At 42.2% G+C, this 18,692-nt stretch overlaps 1 protein-coding gene across 1 annotated transcript in view; it reads right to left on the bottom strand.

Moving 5' to 3' along the window:
• hmcn1 (hemicentin 1) overlaps window positions 1–18,692 on the bottom strand; it is a 191,236-nt gene that overhangs the window by 153,999 nt on the left and 18,545 nt on the right. The window contains exons 2-10 of the mRNA XM_084066545.1: window positions 16,737–16,807; window positions 13,848–14,006; window positions 13,328–13,450; window positions 10,840–11,011; window positions 9,939–10,045; window positions 4,867–4,987; window positions 4,307–4,570; window positions 3,749–3,893; window positions 3,004–3,125 (exon numbers count right to left, since the gene is read on the bottom strand). Coding sequence (XP_083922671.1) covers window positions 3,004–3,125; window positions 3,749–3,893; window positions 4,307–4,570; window positions 4,867–4,987; window positions 9,939–10,045; window positions 10,840–11,011; window positions 13,328–13,450; window positions 13,848–14,006; window positions 16,737–16,807 — 1,284 coding nt within the window. The remainder of the gene's footprint in view (window positions 1–3,003; window positions 3,126–3,748; window positions 3,894–4,306; window positions 4,571–4,866; window positions 4,988–9,938; window positions 10,046–10,839; window positions 11,012–13,327; window positions 13,451–13,847; window positions 14,007–16,736; window positions 16,808–18,692) is intronic.

Here is an 18,692-nt window from a genome sequence, read left to right as displayed (position 1 = left end):
GACGGATGGACACACACAGGCGGACGGATAGGATCGAAAACATTATCTCCGGCCTTCAACTGACAAATCTTTCAAAAACATTATTACATTTACATTTACAAGCTACAGTATATAGGCTTCAACTTATTTACAGTAGCTTAGGTTACTTATGCGACTGCAAAGGTGAAACGAAAGAGGAGAGCGGGAGACATCCACGTTATTGTCTCCACCAGGCCTTAAGGCATGGCGAGAGAGTATGTTTTACCCCCTGTCTGTCCGTCCGTCCGTGTGTGTGTGTGTGTGTGTGTGTCATTCTGTCTTGTCTGTGTACAGCTAATCTCTGGCACCGTTCGCTTGATCGCAGCGAAACTGTGCACACACAGTCCCTGGATGCCAAAGCCGAACCTCTGCTCCAAATTTTTCACATGGGCCTGTTATAGCGCCACCAGGAGGCCGATTTGTGCAAAACACATTTTTGAACAGTACTCCTACAAATTTTGGCCAAAAATCCCCCAAATCGGTACACAGTATCTCTATAGTCATTAAAAGAAACGTCTCATTTCAGATTTTTCATATTCCATCCTGTTTGGCAAAAATTGTCTTTCAAAGTTTACAGGAGTACTCTGTTTCGAACAAAATGCCTCAAATCATGAACACAGCATGCAATTTCCGTGAAATTTTGCACACACATTCCCATTAGGCCGAGGAAGAAATGCCATTTGAAAATGTTCAAATCAGCCTCATGGTGGCGCTGTAACAGGCCGATTCGTGTTTTTACCTATAACTGCACCGATCAGTGTAAAACTTTGTATGCACACTCTCTAGAGGCCAAGGATAAATCTTTGCCCTGCATTTTTCAAATTTGCCTTTTATAGCGCCACCAGGAGGCAGACTTATGTAAAACACATTTTTTGATATTAAGCCTCCATATTTGATCCAAATTTCACGCAAATCGATACACATGATCTCTATAGTCATGTGATCAAGACGGATCTGTTTGATTTTTCAAATGCCATCCTGATTGGCTAACATTGACATGTAATGTTTGCAGGAGTGGCCCGTTTTGAACAAAATGCTGCAAGTCAATGCAGCGTCCGATTACGGTGAAACTTTGAACGCACATTCACACTATGTTGAGGAACAAATGCAACCCTTTTAACATTGGCCTGTTATAGTGCCACCAGTAGGTCAAATTTAGCAAAACACATTTTTAGAACAAAATGCCTCAAATCATGCATGCAGTGTCCGATTGCCGTGCAAGGCCTAGGAATAAATGGCATCCTTTTCACATTGGCCTATTATAGCGCCACCAGGAGGCCATAATAACCTACCTGACCTGGCGGAGACTTGTGCTCCGAGGAGCACTTTTTCTAGTTTTCATTTCATTTTCATACTTCCAAAGTACAGACTATTAGGCGGAAGCATTTGAAAAGTGTGTGAGCCAACAGTCAGTCTCGAGAGACTGCCTGACGGATTAACTTTACTGATTTAGGTGACTCCTTTGCCTTTCATCTAGCATTTCTTTTTTTCATTTGTTAAAATATATATATTTTTAGGGTATAGAATGTACCGTAGCTGTATTGGGAAATGAGTGCACACAAAGTACTGATATAGTCAAATTAAAAATAATGTATAACTTTTTGTACAGTATATATATATTGCAATAATAATGTGTGATTGTCACAAAATCACAAGGCACACCTGGACATGTCTAACGCTACACCGTTTGGGAACCACTGCACTAAACCGTAACCCTGTGACCTGGTCCCTATGAGGCATGGATTTAAGAAGTCCGGTTTTGAGTTATGGTCGCATTCTCCATAAGGTTCCATTCAGTCTACCACCACATAGATTCACAGCATGAACTGAACAGCCGGTGACTCTGAAGTCAATAAAATCCCCGGCCACATGCCTTGGTGCTTGGATTCCAAGCCATATTCAATCAGCGTATTCTCTAAGTAGCGCTTGTGTGTGTAAGGCCATGTCCTATTGAGCATGACGTAAACTTCACGATCATGCTTGCCGTGCCATTGCACATATGGTATTTCATGTGTGCACAAGCGTGAGCTTGTGTGCTCACAAGTATATTTTCTTTCTCTGTCCTTAATACAGTAAGGCACATTACCAGAGATCGTGCTGTAAATTGCCTTCTGCCCTACAAGTTGCATCTTATGTGATCCATCACCCAGTATTATAGTCGTTTACACAGTGTAATGTTTGCCTGCCCTCCATGCTGCTCATTACACATGCTGATGGAGAGTAGCATACCATGCAGTGCTAATTGGCTAACAATGTACACTGGAGAACTGATTTCCTAGTTATAACTGAACAAAAATAAATACTGCGCCTACATCTGTCCAACTTCTCTTAATACTGAATGAAGATTTTCGAAATCTGTTAATGTGAAGATTATGCAGTAGTGCAATGGGGTAGCTTATAATGACTTCATAAAGGCTGGCTCGCCACTCTTGTTAACTTCTCTAAAATAGTTTGAATCCCTCTCAGATCTTCATCATGTTAAGATGTGACATGCCACTTTACTCACCTATGAACTACTGAGCCGGTTTGGCTTGGCAACAAGGGAAGGGGGATGTGCACAAAAATAACAGTGTGTGAGCTTCTTATCAATTTTTTTCGCACAGAAAAACAATATCATTTTTTTAAAGAACACATGGTTCTCTATGACCTCATGCACACCGGCTCCGAATTTGCCATGCGTCAAGTGGCTGCGGCGGTGCGTTTTTTTTTTTTAATCAAACCCAGTTCGATTTGTGCGTCTTTTCGCATGCGGTAAAAACTGATTGACCAATTTGCGCCCTGTCTGCAAAGGCCTTAAGTCAACACATGTCAAACCGTTCTTGTGCTGCACATTTCATACAACTGTCCATTTCAAAAAATGAGTGTTTTTTCAGGACAAACTGCAAACTAAAGCCAATATTATAAGCCAAAATTAAGATTTCTATAAGAATTGCCTGTAACAATACAGTGATTGGGTGAAACCATCCTGGTGGCGTGTCCACTTACCAGATACATCCAGAAAAGTGCGAGCTCGTCCAGTTCCAGCGCTGTTAATAGCAATACACTCATAGTAGCCCTCATCCTTCAGAGTAACCTGAGCAATCTCCCATGATGCATTGTCTGCCTCCCTGGGAACAGTGAAAAACATGTAATATTTATATCCTCTTAAATGTTAAATCTTGAGGGTTCTTTAACTCTGAGGGTGTACAAAGGCCTACACACTTTCAGAGTTACAAATGGATAAATCAACACTGAGGATTATACTGTGTACTATGTTGAGAATATTGATGAAATATATCTCCCACATTGGGAGACAAATTATCTACCAGTCATCCAAAGGGAAATACCCCCTGGTCAAAGGAGAAATTAGGCTTCTGGCCTTCAGGCAGTGCAACTCTGCTTAGTCTGCTACAGTCACACCACTTTGAGTGGGAAACCCAGTATGGGTTACATCTACCACTCAACCAAAGGGCAATGCCCCCCCCCTGCTAAGGGAGATATTTGGCTTCTGGGCTTCAGGCAGTGCTGCTATGCTACAGTCACACCACTTTGACTGGGGAACACGATGTGGGTCACAGCACCAATATAATCACAGCGATTTGAACCCTGGTGACCCAATGTATTCATCTATTAAATTTAAAATGAGCATGTCTATAAATGGTCTATAAAGCAGGTGTCTATACGGTCTTGGTGTATAGACCTTTTTTAATTTAAAAGACTGATTAGTCAATCCTTCCCCATTATGTTGTACCTGAAGAGCTGGTCCACCCCCAATCGTTTCCCATCCCTGGTAAAGCGCAGAGTGAAGGGGATTAGACTCTCGACTTGGCAGTTGATGGCCCCTTTCTGGAGGTAGTAACCTGGGGTGGTGGCCGGCATTAGCACCTTAGGGGCATCTGACAGGAAGGGACATGAAAGTTACAGTTACCATCAGTCTGTTCATAAATCAATGAATTTACAGAAAAAGTCAGTCATTTATTCATCAGTTAGTCACCAGTCAATCAAACCTCTTAACAGTGACTTAAAGATTGATTTATACTTTGTCGTACAATGGAGTCGCACACCACAAATAGCTGATCTACAAGCTCGCATTGTGTTGCATTGTGACGAAGGTTTGGCTATTTTTGGCACGCTATCGTCTTCTTTTTTTTTCATTTATTATATTTTTTTCTAGTATAAAACACTGACTATGACATTCAAGCATCACGGTCATGAGTACGTTTATACAATTACAAAGGAAAATAAATCACAGGACTTGGCATACTACAACATGGCATACTATTTTCGAGCAACAACCTGCATTACTGACCAGGTACGATGCTGGAGAAGGACACACTGGAGACTCTTTGGAACAGGAACCCGTCCTTGTCATATCCGGTCACCCGCAGGAAGAAGGCCTCGTTGGGTGGGATGAACTCGGTGATATTCCAGATGCCATATGGCTGTCTTTCGGGATAGAAGCGAATAGGCAATGTCTTCATCACGTCCCCCGTGATTGACAGGAGCTCCAGCCTATCAGCACGAGCAGGACGGGAAAGCCCGGTGGTGTTCAGGAGGATGTGGGTGGGAATACCTGGGGTGATGATGTAACAGAGTTTATTGTGCCAAAGGAAGTTAGGTGGGGTGCCTTATTAAAACCAACCTAACCTAACCCTAACACTAAAGATTTTACAGTGTATGACATCATATGAGTGACACAACATGTTTACAAGGAAAAAGGTACAAGTGATGAAAGACAAATCCACTTAAAGTTTGCCAGACTAATGCTGGAATGTATATATATAAGCAGAGCATATAATAGTGGCTCTGTATTTTTTCTTCTTTTATTTTTTTTTACATTTGGAAAGGTTGACATTTGACCTCACTGACCTTGAACAGGCCGACTGATGGTTTTCTTGAAGTCCAATGTGGGCTTCCTGGAAAAGCCGGCCCGGAAGTCGATGGTGCTGAGACCTGAGATCCGGACTGAATATCTTCCTTTACTAGATGTCTGTCGGGAAAAGTAGATGTACATTTTGTACACTGTTTACTTTGCAGTTGTATTAAAGTAATATGAGGTAGAAGAATTGGATAGATACAGATTCAACATAACAACTATTTCATTTCACAATATATTTTTTTCTCATTATACATTCATCATTAGAGAATATGATCGATTTGGATCATCCATAATACCAGATGATGATGAGCATTTATCTGATTTAAATTAAACTAAGAAACAAAGAACGCTGTTATGCTTAATTTGTGTGCCGGTGTAGCACGCAGAAAATAGCTGATCTACAAGCTCACAATGCAACATAATGCGACACATTGTGAGCTAGTAGATCGGCTATTTTTGGCACGCGACACCGGCACACAACTACGTATAAATAAGGCTGTGGAAATTAGTGGAAAAGAAATGGAAGTGTTTCAAAACAAACTATTGTGTTCCAGAAAAAGCTACTTGTTTAGACAAGTTAGTAAAGAAAGACTATCCAACGACGCATGACTTATAAATCATCCACATTTCACACATACGAAAGAGGAATTCATGCTGACATTCATACTTTAATTTGGCAGACAGGACCACTATAATCAGAGCGTGACTAAATTGGGTTGATGTAGTCTTTATTACACAACTGTCTTTTGAAGTAAGGTAGAAACAGAGACAGAGTAATTACAATGAAATACAGGTTGGTGAGTAGTGGAAAATCCTCACCTTGAGGTAAAACACTTTGGAGGTGTCATGAGACATGACTCGCTACACAGAATCAGGCATGCAAACCTAAACTGGCATTTAGCCCACATCACAGGTTATTTTTTACGGTGTGGCTCCTAAGGGGCGAGCCGTCTAGAAGAGTGTTCTTGTGCACGCTGCCAATAGGCCAAGGAAATAAACCACTAATATTTTTCTCATATTGCATACATATTTCTGTGTGAATCTTCAGAATCTCAGATCTTTCCTCCATATTTGGGAAGGACTGATGTCATCAATATGATATCAGATATCCACATGCAAGCAACGCTGTCATTAGACAGTGTCTTGTTTTCTTCCTCTTTCCAGCTACAAAGCTTTACCTGAATGTATCTTAAGTAAGCAAATTAAACAGATGATTGCCAAACCAGAGTTTTACCTTCTATCCAAAAGAGAAGTGTTCAGTCCAATTTTATTGACTAACCTTTTGCAATGAGGCGTACTGTACCCATTGGGTTATTTTATATACCTAATAACCTAATATAATAATCAAGGAGTATAATAGTACTGTATATTTAAGAGTATGACTCTAGGCTTTAACCCCTACAATTCAGTTCCTGGGTGGCAGTATTAGTCTCAAATGTTAACCACTTAGAAACACTTCTGGTAAAAAATGATTGGCTAATTTAGAAAGACAAAAAATGGTTAAATCCTATATACTTCGTTCACCGGAGTCCCCCAGGGCCTTAAACTGTACTAGGCCCCCTCCTGTTTTCACTCTACACTAAATATCTTTGGCGACAATAGCCAATCTACAAGCTCACAACGTGCCACAACGCAGCGCGTTGTGAGCTTTTCAGATCTGCTATATTCACCGAATGTTAGCCCCAGGACGCTAGGGTTCATGTTGTTAATGTCCACCCATCCTAAAAGCACAACGTTGTGGTAATTAAACCCACCATAAAAGCTGCTGTAGAATGATACATGACGGTCTTTAGCTGATGGTCATTAGGGTCATAACAAGAAGAGGGAGGGACACTTTTATGGTCACGCTGGAACTCCTTGTCATTAGGACACCCATGTCCCTATGCTCATGACCTGGACACACTCTCAAATGCATGAAGCAGGAATACAGCTATTTATCTCTTTAGGAATGTACATTTGTCATTGATTATTACGACGACTGTTAAAATAAGTTATACAGGCTTTGGCTAATGTGTGCTCAACTGCTAGTGGCTTGAGTTGATAGACTCTTTACTTCAATGCATGCATCTATATAATGAATAAAGAGTATTTTCTAAAACGTTTTAAACTTCAAACCTGAAATGTACTCTAGAAGGGTACTGTACATGATATTGCAAGCCTCTTACCTCACTACAAATTCTTTCTAGGTAAGTTGACCTGCAGCAGATCACAGCAGTGTCTGTCTGGAATGATCCTCACAATAAATACCAATCCCTGATTGATTAATTGATTGATTTGGATTGATGCTTGTTATCACAGTTTGATTTTACTGCATTGATCTGCAGTAACTACTAAACCGAAGTATTCAGTCAGTGGAGCATGAAGAAAGGAGAAGGAACCATCGTATCCTCAGACAAGGAACAGCTTGTGTTATTATAAGTAAAACAGAAAAGAAAAAAAATAAATGGAATAAATACTTTAGTATCTGTTTGGCAGGAGAAAGCCCCCACGTGTCCTGGTCCCTTTGAGTCTCTTAAAAAATATAATCCTGCTCTTCCCCCCCATTTCTTTTTATTATTCAGTATGTTCTGTGCTCACCAGGATACCTGGATGCTGTCTAATCAGAACAGAACAGATACCATATACAGTAAAGAGAGAGAGAGAGATACAATAGAGACGGAATGGACAAAGACACAGAGAGAGACAGACAAAACAGAACACAGTGAGACAGATGACAGCCAGTGAATGGAGAGTAGGGCAGTCTGCCACCGCTACAAGTCCTTTGGGTTGTTTGCATACTTTTGAAATTACAACCTTCCTAAACTATTATCATGGGCCATAAAACACCAGGCAGTATGAAGCCAAGATGCAGTCATCACTGCTATAGTTTCACCACAGCATTGAGGAGTCCATCCTGGATGGTCCTCAGAAAAGACACATATTACACATACACATACAGTACAGTACAGTACACATACACGCAGATATATATATATATATATACACAAACACACAGTGCATTGAAGATGTGAGGGTTGTGTGATCCCACTCTCCATACTGTACACCAACACATTAGCCAATTAAAGGCAGATTAAAATGGATGGCCTTCCTTTTCGCGCACAATCTCTAACCAGGGCGAGTACACTGGAGCGTCACGGACCATTAGCCTTTAGCCAAACGCAGCATGGCAGAAACAGAAATCCCTTCAAAGTGTATATACTGTATGCATCTGACTGCAGCTGCCCGTCAGATGGTCCTGGGAAACAGGACTTCATATAAGATGAAGCGGATATTTTTAGGTACGGAAGCCAGATAGAGAGGTATGTTGGTGTGTGTGTGTGTGTGTGTGTGTGTGTGTGTGTGTGTGTGGTGGTGTGTGTGGCTAATCGCTGAGGTCAAGACTTGTCTGATGTGGTGTTTAGTCTGCGACGCAAAAGAGGGATAAACTGTTAAGAGAACTTTTCACCTTAGAGCAACACAGAGGGGAAGAAAAAGAAACATTGAAATATTAACCTGCAGAAGTTTTTTCTCACCAGATAGACAAAACAAACTGTAGTACTATGCAGACACTGCACAGCCAAACCTCCAACTGTTAACAATGAGACTAAGGTTGGAAAAGCCAATGTGGGCATGTCGGACAGAGCTCTGCGGTCCCATTCATCACACAGGTGGAACGAAGCAGACTTCAGGGGAAGTAACGTGGTGACTTTGTTTAAGACTGGCTTTTAAGGGGCGGTGCAAACATGGTCCAAGGTCAGCAATACTGCAATTCTAAATACTGATTTCTTGCCAGCTTTTCTGTTTGAAGTTCTCCTGACATGGGTATTTAGTGAGAGGGTCCTACATGAGATTAACCTATTGGTTAAGTGCAGAGTCAGACACAGCTGGGAAGGCCTGGTCTCAAATAAATGAGACGTAAGGCAAAAACAGGAGTCTATAGCAGGTCTGTGCTGTATGTACAAAAAAGCACGCTAACTGCCCTGGCAAGGCATAACTAATTTCGGATTGAACAGAAGCACTGCGTCTAGACGAACACACACATTGCGAACGCGGCTGAGGATTTACATAACACTGCAGTCCTATGATGTCATGGCTCCTGGAGTGTGATGCGATAAGGAGTTAACATGAAAGACCTGGCAAAGTGATATGAAGGGAAGCAGAGCAGACTGGAAGACAGGGTTACCGTGGCAATGCCAATCAGCAACAAAAACAAACATGTTATATAAAAATTAAAAAAACTGCTTTTCAGGGGACTCAACAAGGGTTAGAGATACTTCAGTCATTAATCTGTCCGACGCCTCCATAGTCATGCTCATCTGCCCACCATTAAAACTTTCCTCCGGAGAGGAAACACAAGGGAGATGGGGGGCAGGCAGTTTTCTTCTCCTCCCTCCTCCTGTAAATCATGGGGAAGGGTTGATAGGACATTACACAACCATACTGAGTACACTGAAAGTGACCCAGCAGGGATCTACACAGAATACAGGAGCCATCCCATGTCCCTGTAACAAATCACCCAGGTAAAAAAAAAAAATGTTGTTACCTGAGTGATTTGTGCTTGTCATTTCCTGGTATCCAGAGTGTGGGAACCCCACTGTGCAACTGTTTTTGCATTCCCCCGACAGCGGGACACCAGCAACTATGCTTCTCCTCAGAGTGAAATGCAACAACGATGGCCCGAAAACAGTGGGTAAGGGAACAAAAGATGCAAAAACAACAGCAAGTGCCACCGATGAGCTACATCTTCATCTCCATACTAACTAAAATAAATCACTGTTGAAATGTGCATTTTTGATCGTGTCATTTAACAAGCTGAATGCCTTCACCAGATGACGTGTATGTTAAATTGATGACTACATGTCACTGTAGTCACTGTATCTGATGTATTACTGCAGTAATTCAGCTCAAGATCCTACCTCAAGGGCACAGCTCCCTCCTGGGGTGCAAGCTGTGAACAAATTTCAAGCTTACAGCACTGACCTCAGTGCAGTAAGTCATTTTAAATGGCGGATCTGCTCTGTGACCTCGTGGGGGGAAGACATCTCCAGAATTCTACATGCATTTCCATGTAAAGACTGTTTACCTTGATGGTCCACATCCCAGGCTGCGGGTCCTTGATGTTGACGACTCTAGCGGAGTTGGGAATGTGCAGAAGCTCGGTCAGTCCATCACTCTTCCCAATTAGCTTCCCTGAAGGGAAGAAGTAAACAATGAAAATTAAATACACATATTAAATGTATATGCCCCAGGGGTGTCACAATATATCGTACCGCGATATATCTCAATATTAAAACTTGACGATATGTATAGTTCATTTTATTGTTTTGACTAGTTAAAGTTACAGGAGTTCTTACTGTATGGTGTGTGATATGAAATGTGAGCTTACCATAATCACAGTAAATCCTTAATCATATTCCATCATATTCAAGGACTTTTGGAGAGAAATGAGACACACTCCAGTCACTTTCAGTTTAGAACACTGCAGAGGGGAGGTGTGTGTGTGTGTGTCCAGCTGATGCTCGTTGACGCTCGTTACTGGATCGAGGCAATTACGTTTCTGCACTGTCAAATAGGCCTGTCTGATCTAAGACAGCATCAAAGCCAAAGATTTGCCTCTCTGGCTTATAGATATTTTGTTCAAGCTGTTGTTAATAACTTTGCTCCGTCCTTCCCTCACTCGTGAACAAGACCCCCGAGATACTCCTTCACCTGGAGCAAAATCTTGTTACCTACACAAATTATGCTTGTGGAAGAATATTGAAAGTTGCATAACCTAAATTGGAGGATGCCGGTTATGGTCTGCATTGATTGTCAACCTTTATAATTTCAAGGACCACCAGTTTGAAATGCATTAGGCCACAGACCCCCCTATGTGATAGGATTTTTATCTCTGGGAACCAGGTCTTCTACACTGTAAAAGTCCTTAGTGTAAATCCATTTGTGTGTTCCATTTGTACACTTCCAAAGTTACAGTTGCATTGTACCTTGGGGGTTCCGTATCTCGATGTTAGGTGCTGGACCACTCAGAGCTACAGTGACCTCCTTGAGGCTAGGGTCAAAGGGCAACTGCCAGGTTTTGCTGACTCCACTGGGGTGATCGGTAGACAGCAGGTGGACCTTAGATGACTGAACCGCCTCCTCCACCCACTTCAGGACCTGTGACAATCACACCAATGGACAAGAGCATGAGAACTCTGTGGGAAGTAGAGAGAAATGCAGAGAGAAATACACATGCATGTGCGTGTGTAGCATGTACGCTGCCGCGCACACACACGCACGCACACAGGCACACACACACACACACACACACACACACACACACACACACACACACACACACACACACACACACGCACACACACACACACACACACCTAACATACATACAAAGACACACTCACACACACACACCACATAAACACACACACCACCCCCCACAGCTGCATGCAAGGTCATCCCCTCAACATGTGCGGAGCCGCTATAGCAGGAAGTGACTAAGATTCCCCCTGTGCCCTGACCCACGGCCCCCAGAGTCCCAGAACAGTCCCTGACAGCTCCTGTGTGGGACCCAGGGTGCTGACACTCTCTACAAACTCTGAAGGGTGCAGACATGTGTGAAATAGTAGTCATAGTATACAGTGAACCCCAAATCTTAAAAAAAACAAAAGCTGAGTGCAGATTTTTGGGAGAATGAAAGTAATGACTACAAGTTGTTGCGGTGCCGATACCAGTATCGGAAATGCCTTCCGATAGTCCCTACATGCTGGTATCGGTATCAGCCAGTATGCAAGTCTATGCAATGATGCGATACCACGTAATTGATCATGTGATGATGATAGCTCATTTGCACCAAACAATTCTTGTTTATTTTGAATGATTTGTTTTTAAGTTGATGTTGCAATGTTGTATAATGTTACAGTTTAAATGATGTTAAATGATGATGTTTTACAAAATTGTGGCAATAAAGAAAGAGGCTGCACACTCGTAGCCACGATGCAGAATTTATTTGGAAACCAACGTTTCGACCACGCAAGGTCTTCTTCAGGGAATGATTACTAAATTGTGGTTGCACTTTAACAATTTATAACAAATTATTGTCATTCATTCCATAGATGTATTCATAACGCACCGGTATCAAATCTGTACTGTACTTGGTATCGACCGATACGTAAGTTCAGGTATTGGAATTGGAATTGGGAAGGGGGAAAATGTATTGGAACATCTCCAACTACAAGTGAAAAAACATGTAGAAGGCAGGCAAATTCCTTGATGATTGTGTACATTTCAATTACTCTCCCTCATGCAAGCCTCTCTTCTAGGCGGGTATCCACTCTTCGTTGACCTGATCTTTTTTTTCCCTCTACGTCATATCTCTATGACGAAAATAGCCAATCGACAAGCTCACAAAGGGCCACAATGCAACAAGCTTATAAGATTATTCAGTACAAATTATAAAGTTCAATTATGGTGCTGCAATTGTGTAATCAACTTGCCCTCTGAGATCAAAACAGAACTGTCGGGGGAGTTGGTAGAAAGCAGAGCCAGGTGTGGAGGGTCTTGTCTGGGTACAGACAGAGACAGGCTTCTCTTTCTTCAAGTCAGACTACGGGGTCATGGAGGCCAGCTTGGAGAATCGGGAGGACGGGAGAGGTCAACAATGCCTGTCTGTCGTTTCATTACTCCACTGTGTGCGTGTGTGTGTGTGTGTGTGTGTGTGTGTGTGTGTGTGTGTGTGTGTGTGTGCGCACGAAAAATAATAAGACTACAAAGGGAGAGAGTGAGAGAGGTCAAGAGAAACCGACTTCTATTAATAAGATCGAGATGAAGGCAGATGCAGGCTCCAACGTTATTCACTGTATAAAGTGTATTCACTTTATCTAGAATTTCTTCTCGGTGAAGAATCAAATGGCCTGAACTTACAGCCACATCATTCCCAAATTACAGACCATCAGTCATCTATCCAAAAGAGTTGATTTGCATCTCTTGGAAACACTTAAGAAGTCTATGCAGCAATGTGTTTTTTAAGAGCTATGCATCAATCAATTCACTGCGCCCTTCACAGCGAGGTCCAGAGAAACATGATCAGGAGTCCAGGCTTGGACCTGGTAAGGTTCAAGGACATGAAAAGCTGTAAACCCTTCTAACTTTGCTTTATTTACATGGCTTAAGGGCGGAACCTAGGCCAAACTGTGGAGATTGAACCCACCCGTGACCAAAGCACATCTGACGCTGGAAAGTTTTCTTTCTGGACTTTCTGGAACTAGCGCTCGAGAACCAGCGCTGCCGTGTGTACAATGTAGAAAACAGCTGATCGCTTTGTCAGCTAGACAGCTCACGGACCCTTTAACAACAACCTGGGGACCACGGCTGGAAAGGACAAGTAATACTTTCGACAATAGAATAGAGCTTGAATTCCAGAGCCAAGTGAATAGAATAGAACTTTAATTCTAGATCCAATAGACTGCCTCTTACCTCGTAGACTTGTTTCTTGTCCAGATGGAAGACCTGTCCAGAGCTGGTGGAGGCAATCTCCTCATAGGCTTTGTAGCCAATGTGAGCCCGATCATCACAGTCCCCTGTAAGCACAAACACCACCTACACACACACACACACACACACACACACACACACACACACACACACACACACACAATTTCAATTCAATTCAATTCAATTCAAAGTGCTTTATTGGCATGAGAAAACATACGTTTACATTGCCAAAGCAAAAGTGGAACAATCAAAAGCAAAACAATATATGTACAATACACACACACACACACACACACACACACACACACACACACACACACACACACACACACACACACACACACACACACACACACACACACACACACACACACACACACACACAGAGAGAGAGAGACACAGACAGACACAGACACAGACACAGACACAGACCTTCACCAACTGTCATTAATCCTTTTTTCTCTGAGTTCACTGTTAATAACAGAGAACTGATTGTCTGCACCTGTGATTGTTTTTGCTGGATGAGCTGTAGGACTTCGTGGGTTAGCTTGTAGTCTTTGGATCGAGCATCTGTGAAGACGTAGATGAAAGACCCCGGCAGGGAGATCTCCAAAGCAATCTTAATGGCACCGATGCTCATCTCTGGACAGTCCCCTCCTCCCTGACAATAAAACATAAAAATATAATTATACATTAATATTAACATTCAAATATTATACTAACATTATCATCTATTCATCTTGGAAATTCGTTTTTTTTGTAATATTGTGTAATTTGTACACTTTCACAAATTGTGGGTATTACTTATAGTTTTGTTAATGGGTCAAGTGATTACACCTGACCTATTAATTCTTATATACTACAAGTGTGTTTGAATGATTGATTTTAGCAGTTTTAAAAATAGCACGGCAGTACAGTAAAAAAATATTAAAATTGTTTCCATTGTGGTCCAGTGCACTCCCACTTCTTGATTTGTCCTGATGAAGATCCATTTGTGATCAAAACAATGATCCTTACAATAAACAGTAGGCGAAAACAACAGTGTGCCAACTTTACCATTATCTTTATAATGATCTGTGTCCTGCAGCTGATTACCAAAGCAGATATGCGTGTTCTATGTTTCCTATGAATGACGTTTGACCTTGTCTTTATACTGTATAGTATAAAGAAATACTATACCCTTCTCCCTGTGGGGTGTGTGTGGGGGGGGGGGGGGCTGTGCATTGCAGCATTCCAGCAGGCACGTGCCAGCTCTGTCTAAAGTAGATGGCTATATAGCTAACTACACTTTACTGACACATCTGGAATGGAGTGATCCATGTTTTCCAGGCCAGGGAGATGGAATGTGTAGACAGAGAATGACCCTGTCTCTACCCCGCTCCAAACATGTCCCCTCTGGCCAAAAATCATCCTCACCCCCTACCCTTCTCCCATTGTCCCAGTAATAGCACCTTGACTCAATTAACCCCCCCCACCACCACCACCACCACCACCTCTCTACATCCCAACACACCTTGTGGTCTTCTGTTCCCACCTAATAATAATTCAGTCAGGAAGACTCATAGTCCTAAATAGATTTAACCATTTATTTCAACAAATGGAATAAAGTTAAACTCAGGGGTAGAGTGGCCGGTAGAGTGGCTGGATGGAAACCGCAAGGTTCCCAGTTCGATCCCGGGCTCCCCCAGAGTTAGTGTCGAAGTGTCCTTGAGCAAGTTAGTGTTGAAGTGTCCTTGAGCAAGACGCTGAACCCCTAATTGCTCCCGATGAGCAGGTTGGTGCCTTGCATTGTTTCCTCTGCCATCGGTGTATGAATGTATGTGTGAATGGGTGAATGTAATGCACAATCTATGCAAAGCGATTTGGATAAAAACGCATGCGCAATTTACCATAATGACTCTGGCTCTAAGCAAAATCAGGGAACACTATACTAAGAGTACAAAAGCGTGGCTGATTTGGTAACAATCAGCAGAGCTGTGATTGGCTTGTCGAAAAGCGTAGCTGACTGAAAACAATCAACTAACTGACATGTACAGTATGTATGACTCCAGTGCCCTGTATGAACTAACGCAATGCTTCATGGAGCGGTTTAAACCATTTCTCCTGTAGTTCAGTGGTTAGTGTGGCTTACCACTATATTTCAATCATGACGTGAACATTAAATGAGCAATACATTACATTTATTTGGTTTGGTGATGAATGGATCTGCTTTTAGGTACAGAGGGAGCACACAAAATCTCCCTTATCAAATAGGCCAAATAAAGGTCCCAAACTGGTCCAAACTGTATATTGTATAAGAGCTATGCATAAAGGTATGAACTTTAGGCAGCATATCGTGTATCAAACATTTGCATAGCATGATGGCCCTAAGACTCCATGCTGGGTAGTGTGTAACCCTTGTCAGAGGCAGTGAGCGGTCACAAGGTGAGGAGAGGATACGTTGGCGTGAGGGGAATGAGGAGAAACAGGAACTCCATGAGGGGTACAATATTACACACAACAACACACGCTCACGCCAAACGAACAGTAGCACGTGCCAAGGATGCACAAGCACTTGCCAAAGGGCAGACCTCCAAATACTGTGTTCCGTGTAAATGTCTCTCTACCTCCCTCTCTCACTCTCTCTAAGACAAATTACTCTGTCCTGCTGATCTTTAGATGTCTCCGGTGCATTCCAGTTTTAGCCTTTTCTTTTTTTTTTGCTTAAGTGCAATACAAGATGATGAGCATTCCTTCGCAACTTCCTGCCTCTCTTCAGGCAGTGCCACAAAAATGTGAACTTGGAAAGACCCTGTTTTGGTCCTTTAATCCCACTGTAATGTTTTTGTTTATAAATGTGTTTGTAACGGCCATTGGAACATCAGTGAGGAAAATGAACATAGGTTGCTGGAGGGTTATGTAGTCACAACAGCCAAATCTACTCTATAAGAAGGTTTAACGTAAGTCTGATCAAAAATGATACCTAAAGTTTTACTCAAAATGTTCTGAATGAAGCCACGTGTGGTTAACTCATGTGGAAGAATGCAAAAAAAAAGTGTACCTGTATGGGCAACCTGGTTCCATCATCACATCATGTTCAAGGCATCTTATTCTATCTTAATAAATAATAATAATTAGACCTATTTGATCCCACAGGGGAAATTCTGTTTTTAGCTTCACCCAGCTGATTGCTGCCCAAGTGGTCAGACTTGAGCGCAGCGGGGGAACAGTTAGGAGTTAAGTGTCTTGCTCAGGGACACCTCAACACATTGCCGGGCCGCGAATCGAACCTAGGAACTTTTGCTTCCTAGGCACAGTAGGCAGGCTCTTTTTCTGTAACATTTGGTCCTTAAAGTTACACGCTACAGTTTGAAACTTATTCATTTTGACATTTGTAATCTGTTCAACCCACCTGGACATACAACTCTCTCAGCTCATACTGGAACTTCTTTGGGTCTGTTGTGATGGTAACAGGTCCGATCTCTGCAGAGAAAGAATAAAGAGACTGTGATTAAACGTGCCTCGGGCAAAGGTCTCCAACGGGATGAATAACTGAAGTATATTCATTGTCGGAATTCCTCTCCCTGGCCAAATATTAATGTTGGCGAATGCTTACAGATGTCCGAGTTCAAATGTCACAGTTTAAACTGAACTGACATGAACTTCCAGTATGACAGAGAAAATAACATGATTTAGCAGGCTGGACAAAAAATCAGACTGAACTCAGAATCCGTCAGAATCAGGATTGGATGAGGGTGCTACAGGGAAGCACCATGCTGCTGACAGAATTTCCAGTATGATAACCAAAGAATGCATTGAGAGCTAGATGGCACCACAAGCCACCCACATCCACAACAAACACAAAATATATGCAAAACAAGAAATTAAACTAATAAAAACAAAGCAAAGTAAAACAAAATGTACATTATATTACCAAAAGAATATTAAAGAAAGAGTTAAAAGAAGAGAAGAGCTCCCAGAGGTTGTAGGGTTTACAAACGTTGAGGTGAATTTAATCAAATGTATTGAAGTCCCACAGCATTAGAGATCATTCATTGGCATCAGGAGGAAATATATGCATTCATATATCATATATATATTCATGTGGATATCCAAACCAATAAAAGTATGACAAATGACATAATATGATCCTTTTCACAGAATGGTTACCAAGCAGTTAATCAATGTTTAATCTCTTAACACAGATTGAAACCATTCCGTGAGTGTGTCATCACTGATGTTCCCTCTTCCCCTCCTTCGTTGTCAGCTGTTCTGCGGCTGAGGAGAAAATACCTTTCTACTCAGGTATTTTCTTGTGTCATTGTCTGGTTCTAGGTTTGGCGAGGCCATCTTTAGCCAGGCCATAAAAAGCACCAGGGGCACTTCAACCACAGACGGCTGGAGTGACATCATGGCCTCTGCTCTGTACATTGGCCAGCGTTGGTAGTCACTGACGTTTTCTCAGCTTACTTTGTTCTGTCTGTTAATGAGCTGCTAAGTCCCCATGAGACTAAAACTGGGTGACTTCAGCCACTGCAGCTGTGCTGTGGAATGAACATGATGAGGGGCTACAGCAGGCACACACATGCGTGCACGTGCACACACATATGCAAAAACACCCAAACAGACAGACACAGACAGGCACACGCGCAAACACGCACACACACGTACACACGTACACACGCGTGTACACACGCACACGCACGCACGTACACACGCACGCGCACGCACTCGCACTCGCACACACACACACACACACACACACACACACACACACACACACACACACACACACACACACACACACACACACTTTTCTGCAGATGCAAGCAGATTGGAAAACAAGGGGTCTCTTGTTGGAGTTAGGGTAATTACAAAGCCTCCCTGACGTTTGAAAAAGGATATGGAGGTGCCTTAGCACAGCATTTCTTAAACTTTATCAGGCGGGGCCGAAATGAGACCTTTAGTCTTGCCCTGGAACCCAGGTGCATTAAATATACTAGTGCTCTTATCACATAGAGTTGTAGACTCTCTCCATCTAACATTTTAACCTTTATGTGAACCATGTAACCATCAACCATGCTGTTGAAGCCAACACAACCCCTGAACCATATGTCTTGGCAATAGAAAGACATGAGGAAATGTAGCAGTTAGTAATCATCATTTTCTTTATCATTTATTTGTACCCAAGCAAGCCAACTACAAAACTATGTCACGACTCCTTTTGAAACTGCCCAAACAAACACTTTCAGTTCTTCTAATAATGTAGATACAGCAGTGAGAGATCTTTTTCCAAATGACCCAGAATTTGGCAGCCTTGTAAACCCTTGAGGTGGAGAGAGAGGAACATTTATGGCAATCAAAAGAC

This window comes from Gymnoscopelus microlampas, assembly GCF_963454915.1.
Source record: "Gymnoscopelus microlampas genome assembly, chromosome: 9".
Classification (NCBI taxonomy): Eukaryota; Metazoa; Chordata; class Actinopteri; order Myctophiformes; family Myctophidae; genus Gymnoscopelus; species Gymnoscopelus microlampas.
The sequence above is the reverse complement of the archived record's forward strand: the minus strand, read 5'-3'. Positions and strand labels throughout refer to the sequence as shown.